This window comes from Protopterus annectens, chromosome 3.part1 (assembly GCF_019279795.1).
Source record: "Protopterus annectens isolate FY-2018-M chromosome 3.part1, PAN1.0, whole genome shotgun sequence".
Taxonomy (NCBI): Eukaryota; Metazoa; Chordata; order Ceratodontiformes; family Protopteridae; genus Protopterus; species Protopterus annectens.
The window spans coordinates 1269409707-1269422155 of NC_056732.1; the positions used below are offsets into that span (position 1 = coordinate 1269409707).

The following is a 12449-nucleotide window of genomic DNA, read 5'->3' on the forward strand; positions in this document are numbered from 1 at the left end:
AGCCAAAAGAAGAAGAAGAAGTTAGCATTGGAAGACTTTACTAGGAGTCTTATTTGCTTGTTCAAATTGAGAAAGGAGTGTTTTCAGTTCTGAGACCTGCAATTTTTTTCTCATGTTGTATATCCTATTAATGGCAGTTGTCCACCAGGCAGGCATTTTTTTTCCTTGAAGATCTTGCTTTGGTTCTAGCAGGTACACGAGAGTCAATACAGTTGTACAGGTGCTTGTATAAAGCATTGGTGTCTAGCTCAGCATAGGTGTCTGTTCCATCAGTGTGGGGGGGGGGGGGGCTATGAAGCTTCTAGAGAAACATCATACTGTGTATGTGACTGTAGATTATTTTAACAATGATCTCACAAAAATGGGAGGTCAGGCACTCATACCTCAACCTCTAAGTGCAAGAAATCTGGACAAAGTCTGACATAATGGGGTACAAAGGCCCAAAAATAGGGACACATTTTAAATATTGCTCTTATAAACTTTGAAAAGTGCTAGAATAACAGGATTTTTTTATAGAAGGCATTCTTTGAAACTCAAATGCATGTTACTATTTAGTGACTTTAATCCTTCATACCGCTCAGCCTCTTAGAGCAAAAAAGCTGGACAAAACCTAAAATGATGGGGGACAAACAGGGACAGATTTTAAATATTGCTCTTAACTGAGAAAGTTGATAGAATAATAGGCTTTGCATTAACATGAATTTTCTGAGGATGCAGAGTAGGGTTACCACCTGTCCCACTTTGCGAAAGACAGTCCCTCTTTGGGCAGTTGTGTCCTGCAAAAAAATTGTAAAAATTGCAAATGTCCTGAGATTTTAGGACAAAATTATTTCCTATATTTTATGTAATAGTTGCATAAAACAGTTATTTTGTACCTGAAACACCTAAATGTTATAAGAAACAGAATAAGCAACTAAAATGATTCAAGAATAAGCTTTTATTTAGACAAAACATTGAAGTTTTGTCCTTTGTACTGGTCCTGGGCATGTTTCGCCCTGCTAAATCTGACGTTTGTACCAAAAATGTCCCACTTTGGGCATTTGAAAAGGTGGCAATCCTAATGCAGTCTTAAACTCAAATGTTTGTCATTATTTAATGACTTCAATCCTCAGCCATTTGCCAGACAGGTACATATTTTAGGAGGAGCACATCAGAAATATGAGGCAAAAATCTGGACATTCCGCGAAAATCTGTACAGTTAAGAGGTATGCGATCATCCTAGTAATTTGTCAGAAAAAAATAGTTTTCATGAGGGATAGACCAAAATATGAGGCAAAAATGTGGACATTTTACAGAGGTGTGCAGGCACTAAGTTTTGAGCTCTGCCCAAGGCACGAAACTGATTTTTTCACGTCTTGTTGTGTAGTCCTGTCCCTTTAATCTAACCCCGCCCTCCTATTTTAATTACTGGGCGGAGTTAAGATTTCCTGCGCTGTCCGGTCTTCCAAATTCCACAGCTGTCGCCTTCGTACGGAAATTGAGATGGATTAAGGGAATTCCCGAAAGTTTGTTATTATTATATGTTTCGCAATTTATGAGACATAGTGGCTTTACAGTTTGGTAAGTAGATGATAACTGAGCTGCGGTTCACTCTGGGATTGTGATGTTGTACAGTTTGAACATATAAATGACGGTTAGATGCAGTTATACTTATAGGACTTCTGTTTTTAATTTATAGGTTCATAGGTGTGTACTAATTTAATTTATCTGAGTAGAGCTGGTATACTTCTCCTCAAGCGGATATCAGAATTTAGCGCGCCCCCCCATACTTTAACTTTGGAAGTGTAAACACATCTCTAATTCTTGGATTACCAGCTTTTCTTTCCTGTTTTTGCATCAGTTCCCACATTTCTGCAGAAGTGACAGCAATGCGAGAAAACATGAAATGTCCTCGGTTTTTTAGAGGCAAATACATGCTTAAAATGTTGTACTCAGCTTTAGAAGGGGAGGATCCGGAATATTTTGATATATTATTATTCTTTAGTGGAGTCTATGTTGGCAAGAAAGTGAAACAAGTAAGTCTTGTTGCCAAAAGATGTTGGGTGTCCTGATCACAGTTCAGTAAGAAATGTCCCACATTTGTTATTTGGAAAGATGACAGCCCTTGTCTCACTCTGTGTACATATTTTGGACCAGGGTTGGTTCATTGCATTACTGTTTGCTGTTATTTGCTTTAATTATTTGACAGAGAAGACACGGAGTTTGGGTTTGTAGCATAGGTTTTAGCCAGGAGGCTATTTGAAACAAAATTCGTTGGCAGTTTGGCGATATAGAAACAAAACAGCAGCATGCAACAATAAGGTATGTCGTCGGTATACTTTCAGTTTCATTGCTTTGCTTTCTCACAGGCTATGTTGTGCAGCCCTGAAGCGTCACAAAACCGCCATTGCTGTTACACAGTGTTTTCGCCTGTGAGTTTTGTAGCAATAACCTTTCTAGTTAAACTGGTAGGGGTGCTGAACCAGGACAGTAGTGTAACTGTATATACTGGAGTAATTTCACCAGTCGTTTGGACGATGTTACACTTGTAGGCAAGTGAAGCAAAAATATGTCCAGTGTTTTGATAAACTTAAAACTTTCTCAAGTGACCTATTCATACTTCTCAACTTCTTACAGCAAGAAATCTGGACAAATCCTAAAGTAATGGGAAACAAATGAAAGGGATTGTATTTTAAATACTATTACTATAAGCTTAGAAAGTTTCTAGAATGACATTTATGTTAGTATACATTTTCTGAACGACAAGTCTGAAACTTCAGTGTATGTCATTATTTAGTGATTCGTCCTCGGTGATTGCCAGAACCGGAAATAATCAGGCAAAAATATGGACAGTCTGAGTACATTTGGACAGTTGAGTATGTTTCCCTTATATTTTTTATGGAGTTTAATCACTCAGAGCGCTACTGTCATCTTCAGTGTAATGACATATAGGGGCTGGCAGAAGAATACAAAAAAATGAAGCAGGCTGTTGCTCTTGGTTGGGGCTATGTCTAACGTTATAAAGACCCACTTGCAACGATATTCTCCTCGATTCTTATAGGTTCATAGGTTCATACTAGGCTATCTGCCCGAGGGCATTTACAAGCCTAGCCCATAGTTTTGTGGCTTATACACCCCTTTTTTTGAGGTGAAGCATGTTCATCAAATCTTCTTGGCAAATGCATGTTTATTACACTGCAACGGGTGTCTTTTTACGTCTGTAGATGCCGCTTGCTGTAGGGTTGCCACCTTTTCAAATGGCCAAAGTGGGACGTTTTCGGGACACACATCAGATTTTACAGGTCGACACATACCCACGGTCAGTACAAAGGATAGAACTTTACTTTTTTGCCTAAATGAAAGCTTATTCTTGTAGCAGTTTAGTTGCTTATTTTGTTTCTTGTAACATTTAGGTATTTTACATACAGAAATAACTATTTTATGCAACTATTACATGAAATATGGGACATAATTTTGTCCTACAATCTCAGGACATTTGCCATTTTAATATTTTTGGTCAGGACACAACTGCCCAAAGAGGGACTGTCCCTTGCAAAGTGGGACAGGTGGTAACCCTAGCTTGCTGTCATTACCTTTGGTTTTCTTGTATATACTGTGTTTTGTGAATGACTATTGTAATTACAGTAACGCGCACCTAGGTCCAAGATTACTTCCGCGTTGCTCTCGACTGTCCCAGATTTTCCATAATTTTTGCCCATTTCTCCCAGTATTTGACATCCTTGTAAATAACTTGCGGTCTGTCATGCCAGACAGATTACTCATGCATTCTTATTGTTCAGAAAATGTATACAGACGCGCAATTCATTCTATTAACTTTTTAAGTGAATTCAGATTTTAAAATGACCCTCATTTAATGGACTTTGCTTCTGGTTCTTCAGCAAATAACTTTGAGCTGTATATGTAGTTTTAAGTTAGTAAACGCCCTTGATAATTTTATCGCTATCAATTAATTTGATTAAAAACACTAAATGTTACAAAGTACTGTGCTTTTAAACGAGTGGGTACATCATGCATGTGTGTGTTTGGCTAATTTATTGACATTTGTTTAACAGGAAAGTCTAGCTGGGCACAAAATACCCATTGTCGGTGGAGGCTCTGAGAGAAAAGCTCCAAGATGCAGTATAAATAATGAAAATAGGATAGTAAAATGCACAGGATAAGAAAACTACAATTACAAATCAAGTATAGAATGCAACTCCTTAAGTTGCTCTTGTAACTGAGACACACAATGAAAATTTATGTTCTATTTGTTTAAATACAGAGTAGTTTTATTACTTATTTTGGAAGACTGCATGGATGGTCTACACAAAGTATAGTATCATTGGCAAATAAGTAGTGACAGTTACAGGGAAGTCGATAAGATAAAGGTTATATGTACACACACATGAGAGTCCTAGTACAGAAGATGGAGAGATGTAGAGAAGGGAAATGTTAGTGAGGGATTTTGTATAGTGCAGAAGTAAACAGTGAAGGCAAACTGAGAGGAGGGGGCACGATGAATGAGAAGTTATAAGAGAAATGGTAGGAACTCTCTACTCTACGTTGTACTTCACCCATACTTGGCAATCTTAAGAAAACTGATCTAGGAAAACTAGAAACCTGCTGCAATAAAATAGCAAAATTGGCAACAGACTGTCCATATAGATCCCATCTCTGCTTTGTCTGAAACAACTAACATGAGTAGGATTACCTCATTGTTTTATCTTATACCCAGCTTGCCATGGCTCATAAACTACTATACTAACCTGAAAAAAAACCTATCCTACAAAACTGCAACCTTATTCCAACAGTCATTGCTTACAGTCCACTAATAAATCACTATTAAAAGTAACCAAAGCCAGTAATATTCAAATCATGCAGCCAAAATCTGGAATACTCTCCCTCAAACTTTAAGATCTACATCACATACTGCCCACTGTAAAAAAAAAAAAAAATTGTTCAAAAGCCATTTATCCAATTTATGGCGCTGTCCATGTTTCAGTCCAGGTTAATTATCGCTATTCTTTATACCAATGTACCTCTGTTCTAGTTACTACTACTGAGTGGACTCTCCTCCAAACTACTTCTTTTATCACCTCGTTTAACATTTCTATAATAATTATTTCAAACCTTTTCTTATTAACCTAGTTATACCAATTGCATTCTGTTGTTAGAAACTAGTAAAATTTCCATAAATTAGGAACAATGGTATGTAAATTGGTTTCCTTGTCTCACTACCATGTACTGCTTGTATTCTGAATCATTTGTATCCTTTGGTATACTTTCAATAATTTGTACTATGTAACATTCACTTTATTTTGCTTTATATTTTATGTCAATTGTATGTAGATTTTTGTCTTTATGACTGTGGAGCTTTTCTCGCTGGGGATTCCTCTGAAAATGGGTCTCCACCCAGTTGGATTTTCCATGTCAAATAAAATAAAAAATAAATAAAAATGAGATAAGAAAAAGTATGATACCAAAGTGGAAAATGTAGAAGTAAGAGGGCAGGAAGATTAGGTGGTAGTACAAGAGGTTAAGAAAGTAGATTTTAAGATGGGCATTACGGAAATAAATAGAGGGAAAAATTGGAGGATTAGTCTGATGTGAAACAGAGCCTTGATTTAGAACAATTTTATATGTAAACTTAAATAAATGATTTTGTCCAATGAGTGTTTTTTTTTAATTTATACATCTTAAGTCGTTAGTTATTTTCAGAATGAAGAGGACAATTTGGGAGATGGTGGTGAAGAACGAAGCTGATAGCTAGGCAGGAAGAAGGGTTGTATAATCGTCTGTGAATTAAAAGCAGTTGAGTGTGCTCTATGTAATGGGGAAATTCTAACCAGTTTAGTATTATGAGTGTAATGCAGTGGTGAGATTGCTGTGGCTGATTAGATGCAACTCTTGCTATTTTATTGTAACTTTGTTCTTGTTTAGCTTTTAGTGACATCTATAGATTTGTTAGGATGGGAAAATCATGTAGAATAAAAAACAGCAGGCATGTTGTGGTGACCAGAGTAATTCTACTGGAGTAAATTAGAAATTTCTTACCTCCTGTATAGCATTCATAATTTTTTATGTGTTTTTTGTTTTCACTTTGCAGTTTTGTATATGGAGATCAAACTTCAAGTTGGCATCTGTTGTAACAACTTAGTACAGGGAACTACTTTGATTTCAGCATTGCTTATGGAGATAAGTCTGAAATTATTTTTCCCCTTGAATATACAATTTAAGATCTTTTTTTTGGGGGGGGGGTTAAGCAGAAGTTGGTTGTTAAAGGATGTATGTTCCTCAGAGTTAAAGGCATATTGAGTGATAGATTGTAGGTGAGAGAGGCTGTATGATGAGCAAGTGTGGAATTGGTTGCATACTGTACAAGAGAAGCTTGTTGAGAGGTAATATGTAAATTGTTAGCAAAGATGTTAAAAAGTAGAGGACCAAGGATAAAGCTTCTTGACTGAAATGTATGGAGAAAGGGATGAGAGCCACTTTACAGATTGGTGTTGATCAGATAAGTTGTTAGAAAATCATTGAAAAAGAATAAGAGCCATGGTAAACATTTTCAACAGGAGTGATTTTTTTATGAAGAGAGAATTTTACAGTGGTCTTATTGATGATATCTATAAAAGTTAAGAAAGCAGTGTTTGTTGTGCTATAAGCAGGTCAAAAGCCATGTTGTATAGGGGTTAACTGACTTTCTTGTAACAGACGCTGAAAGAGTTGTTTAGGAATATATTTTTTAGTAGTTGGATAGGTCAGTAAAGCTGTTACCTCTGTGGAGAGGGATAACATAGAATGTTCTCCAAAGGGAAGGAACATAGGATTCTTGGATGGACCTGTTAATGATAATCAAAACCTGGATATGCAATGGAGTTGTCAGTAAGCTTAACGTATTCTACAGGGAGACAGTTTTCTGAAAGTGAAGAGGGGTTGATTTTATTTAATAACCTTATATGAGAAGTAGAGGTAGGTATGAATAAAATGAAAACCCTGTCATCTGTATTAGCATGTCTGGCAGAAGATTTGTGTATATTTTCAGGTTAACTTGTGTTGTATGTCAGCATGTCTAATTGTGAACATGTAAATAAGTTTTGAATTGTGAGCATTTCCCTGTGTCAACAGAATGTTCAAATAATCTGTCAGTGTTTTGATACATTTCTAACTGCGCATGTTTGAGTGGGACATTCTAAAGTACTGTGGAGAATCAGCTGAACGCTGAGTGATGTCATTAGAATGTTCCTGGTTGCTAAATTATTGTTTAAACAGCTGATCGACAGGAAAAGATTTTTTTTCAAACAGCTGACTGTTATTTATTTAAATTAGAAGTTTAAAATGCAGTTTGTCAAATACAGAGCAGTTTTGTCAAGTGATGTGTATTCAGTGGACACCCATGAAAGAGAACTCACCAAAAACTGTCAGCCTGCCTTTTGCCTTGCTGTTGTATGTTAGATTAGATCAGAGACAGTATTCTTTAGTTGGATTAGGAAAATTTAATTTTTAAGATAGAGTTTTTCTAGAATAATGGACTCCTATCCTCCAGTTTAATTTCACATTTCCGGTGATTGTAAATCAATAACTCTCAAACACCAGAATTCAATCTTGTAATTATTTTACTCATTATTAAATGCTTTTCATTACTTTATATTGTGGCTGGAAGTTACTGTTTTTCTTTAGAGATGAGTGTGCTTCTACCTATCTGATACTCCTCGGGTCACCTCGAAGGCCTGGTCACTTATGGTCATAGCTGTCATTTATTTTGATATTTAATTTTCATAATTGGACACCCCTTTAGAAGGGCATAAAGACACTCTGATTTGTGTCAGTATTACCATATTATTTTAGGGAAGGGAGATGGCTGGAAATCTGTCAGGCTTTCCCAGAAGTGTTTGGATGTGTGAGATTTAAATTTACTTGAGTGTATCAGAGGTCTTAAAGTGGGACACATTGCTCTGAAGAGTATAATAAGAAAATATTTGGGGGTGGACAGAGGTATTGATAGTCCAGTCCCATGATAATAGAGCATGTTCCTGTTGTGCTGTTAGGGGAAAATTGTGAAATATTACTTCTGTTTAAGTGACAGTCTCATATTGGAGTCAGTACTGAGGATTGAAACTCCTTAGTTACTGACTCAGGATAATAAGGTACATCTCATTTAATTGTTGGCAGTCCGGTGGGATATAGCTGGATATCACAGCAGGTTGTAATATGAAAGTGGAGTTGTAGGAAATAGGTGGAAGTCATGATTCAGAGGAGATGTGGGGAAGAGCTTGAGGTAAGGGCCACTGTACTATCAATGAAATTAGGGTTGAATTTGACAGCTGTTTCTGAAGGGGAGATATTTGGATAAAGATTTGGGACACTGTTGCAGCTTAAGTATATTTTTTCTGGAGGATCAGAATGTTTTGGATTGTTAGATTGTTTTGAGGATCAGAGTAATATTTTTCATGTTTATAGACTTGTGTTTAGGATTTTTCTGTAGTGTTTGAAGTTTTGATGTTTTTATTTTTTTACATTTTCTCCATCTTAGAACTAAGTTTTTATCATAAATTCACTGTAATTGTGTGTGTGTGTGTGTGTGTGTGTGTGTGTGTGTGTGTGTGTGTGTGTGTATATATATATATATATATATATATATATATATATATATATATATATATACACACACACAAATATATAATATGTATTTGTTTTTTTTGCAGGAGTTTTCCTTTGCACTGTCTCCCACATACACTCTTAATGTCTATCCATGATTTGTATAACTCGTACTAAAGTATTAGTGGTATTTGTGCTTAAGTGCCCAGTGGTCCAGTATGTAACATTCCTTGTCTAAATGCTGTGGGAGCTTTACTTTTCCACCTTTTAGCCATTTCAGAATTGTGGTGCAACCTATAATACTAGAGTGCAAGGGTTAATAAGACAAGTATTGATCAGAATCGCACCTGTTGCTGGACTGCCAAGGGAGATGCACAGACCTCTCTCTTGCTATTGACAAAAGGTCTGCTAACGGCAGCAGTCCAGAAAATGTTTCAAACAATAAGAGTATCCAACAGTCTGGATACACAGTAACTGTCATTAAAGCAAACAACATCGTGAGAACTGCAAGAAAGCATACTCTTTTTTTTTTTTATTAAAGCCTTTTGAGTCATGGGAAAACCATACATTGACTATGTAAGAAGTTCAACAGTTGAAAATTGTACAGTGTATCATTAGTTGATCATTTTCATAAGTACTAATTTGGAATTGTTTATCTTTTATACTCAACCATAAGATTGCCACTCACTTTCTTATAGACCATTGAATCATTTAACCTGCAGCATATTTTAGAAGTATAATGACTGTTCATTACCACAATTGCCATTCCTTTATCAGATAAAATAATAGCAATATCAATGTTCTTTCAAAAAACTGGGCAAAGTGTTGTGTTTGTGTAAAAGCTCCTATTTTTGATTCAACAAGCTGTCCAGAAACATTAATCCTGGGATGAGAAATAGGAAATTAATAAATTTATTTTCCAAGTTTATTAGTGTTATATTTAGTGTGTCCAAACATTAATGCTAAATTGATCTTTCCAGTTAAAGAAAAATAAAACGCACAGCAGGGCAAAAGATTAATTCCTTATTCCCTTTCCAGCATATATATGTATATTTTGATAGGGAACAAGAGAAAAGGAATAATAAGTAATGTACAATTGTGTATATGAACATTCATGAGATTTAGCTTAGAGAGGTTTGCAGTTAAAGTAGTCTGTCTATAGACAGGGCAGACAGTTTTATTAATTTAATTTTGGAGGATACTGCTGAAGTAGAAATACAAGAAGGTTTAAGCACTGCTAATTTGAATAAACGTGTTCCGTTTGTACATGTGTCTGAAAATTCACAATTGAAATCTAAAATGCACAGTAATGCAAATAATTTATGATGATAAGATCAGCACTATAAAATTATGTAGTGATAACTTGGATTGTAATGATTACAACTTGACAGCTTTTCTTGAAATGCATACAAAGATGAGCACTGCTAATTTGAATAAAAGTGTTCCGTTTGTACATGTCTGAAAATTTACAATTGAAATCTAAAATGCACAGTAATGCAAAGAATTATTATGATAAGATCAGCACTATAAAATTATATAGTGATAACTTGGATTGTAATGATTACGACCACTCTTGTTTGGCATCTACTTCTCTGAAGTACAGGCCAACATTAAGAGACTCTGGCTAACAAAGTTTGCATATGACTGCAAACTGGGAGCCATTATTGAATCCCCAAATGATGTGAATATTCTACAAAAGGGCCTTACAGAAACAGATGCCTGGTGCCAGAGCCATGGGCTCAAGCTTAATGCCAAGAAATGTATAGTTATCCCCTTTGGAAAAAAACATGTACCCATGAATTACCACATAGGTGACAGGACACTAAACATCAAAAGTGTGATGAGAGACTTAGGGACACAGGTGGACAGTGGTCTCACTTTTGATAACCACATTGCCACAACAGTCAGGAAATCCTTCTATGTGGCACACCTCATCACTAAGGGCTTTTCATCCAGAAAAAAGGAGGTCATTGTCCCACTGTACTCATCCCTCATTAGACCCATTATAGAGTATAATGCCCCATTTGGTATGTACTTCACAAGACATCTGCAACAGCTGGAAAGGCCACAGAAATACCTCACTAAAAGAATCACAGACCTAAGGCAGATGCCATATACTGACCGTCTTAAAAAAACTCCAGCTATACTCTGTGGCATATCGTCTACTCGGAGGCGATCTCTGCTTAACATACAAGGCCATGTCAAACCCCGAGCTGTTGGACATGCTCCACTTAAAGAAATCCCAATCCTTCAGAGCCACATGCTCCAGGGATCTAAACCTTGTCATCACAATGAACAAAACATACTGGAGGGATAGGTTCCTGACCCAGAGACTCCCCATACTCTGGAATAGACTGCCCATATATATCAAGCAGAGCGCCTCATTGGCTTTCTTCAAAAGGAACCTTGATGATTGGATGGGAGATAGGAAATTCACCAGACAGGGGCCTGGAGAAGTAAATATTGTGGGAAGAAATATCCAGGGAGTTGTTATGGCTAGGCTTGCATAGGCCCTAGGGCTGATAGCCTAGTAAAACCTATGAACAACTTGACAGCTTTTCTTGAAAAGCATACAAAGATAAGCAGTCATATAAGAGGTGTAGGATAGAAGTAAGAATAAAAAGATCCTAATGTGAGCTGTGGGTACATGAGTTCCGAATTTGAATCTTTTTGCAAGAGAAGAACCATTCTGAAGTGGCATTTCTTGGCATGAGCATCAAGATACATAAATTCGATTCCATATGCCGTGTTACTGACAAGAGCCAATTATAATACAGAGTACAGTTTTTTTGTACTGGGCATCCTGCATGGCCTTTAATTTATAGTCTTTCCGATATTCTCAAAGTTATTTTCCTCTAGTTTCTTGCATGGTTTCCTTTGATGATATGAGGAGACAGTGTGGTGGTTTCTGATGTTTGCACCTCAATTTTAGAGTGCAAGGAAAGAAGTTTTTCTTATTAGGCAAGCATCAACAATAACTCTATATGGGACTGTTCTGTATTTATAAACCATAGGAGAGGATGTGAATCTTTTAGATAAGTTGTATAATTCCATCTACTTAATAGGATAGATCTTGTAGGTAGGATCAGCTTACATACCCATAACAGAAGATTCCATAACAGAATTCTTTAACATATGGGGTGCATGCTCCAGAATTTAATCCTTATCTAGTCTTGGAGAAAGAGAGAGCTGTGCATAGGTAGGCTTGTGGGTGGGACAAATACATGCCCCACCCCAAACAATACAATGTCTTGAGACTGGCGCTGTAGTTTCCCCAGTGGGCAAAGAAAAGTGGGATCTAAGCAGGGAAAACTGATGATTGAGATTTTATTTACTTAACTTTGAACGGTATTTGTGAAGGCTGTGCACACTGCATGCTGCTTATAAGGTCACGGCTACATTATTGCTTTGGCAATTTGGTATTTTAAGAAAGTGCTAGGCACTTATGTTAACACAGCTGTATTTACTCTAGGTAATTGATTGCATCTCCCTCAGGCTTATGATCATGATAGTAATAATAATTATCATATCGCACCTGCAAAGCAACTGGCTTTCTTGTTATAGAGAATGATTTCCTTTGGTTAACTGCAGTTCTTATGATGGGGTAAAAGTAATGTACAGTATGAAGACAGTTTTTAGAAACCTTTATGTTTTGTGTTCATGTATGTATTGCATACTTTGAGTACATTTTATTCATTTAACAAATTACTGACATTTTGAGTAACTAGCTTTACCACATCTTTCTTGTGCCTTGACTCTTATTGCCACTTGAAACTGAAATAATTTTCCTATGCAGCTGTAGAATATATTAATTTATCAGTGTTAAGAATTCACATTTTCTTAGACTGTATCAAACATTTTAAGCAGAGCATGTA

General features: G+C 36.3%; 1 protein-coding gene across 2 annotated transcripts in view; it reads left to right on the forward strand.

Annotated features, from left to right (window-relative positions):
- The first annotated feature begins 1443 nt into the window (after nucleotides 1-1443).
- LOC122798413 (ubiquitin carboxyl-terminal hydrolase CYLD-like) overlaps nucleotides 1444-12449 on the forward strand; it is a 1245230-nt gene continuing 1234224 nt past the window's right edge. The window contains exon 1 of one of the 2 annotated variants that reach the window (XM_044067332.1): nucleotides 1444-1560. In XM_044067332.1, coding sequence (XP_043923267.1) covers nucleotides 1535-1560 — 26 coding nt within the window. In that variant the 5' untranslated portion in view covers nucleotides 1444-1534. The remainder of the gene's footprint in view (nucleotides 1561-12449) is intronic. The other variant, XM_044067333.1, reaches the window with a different exon arrangement.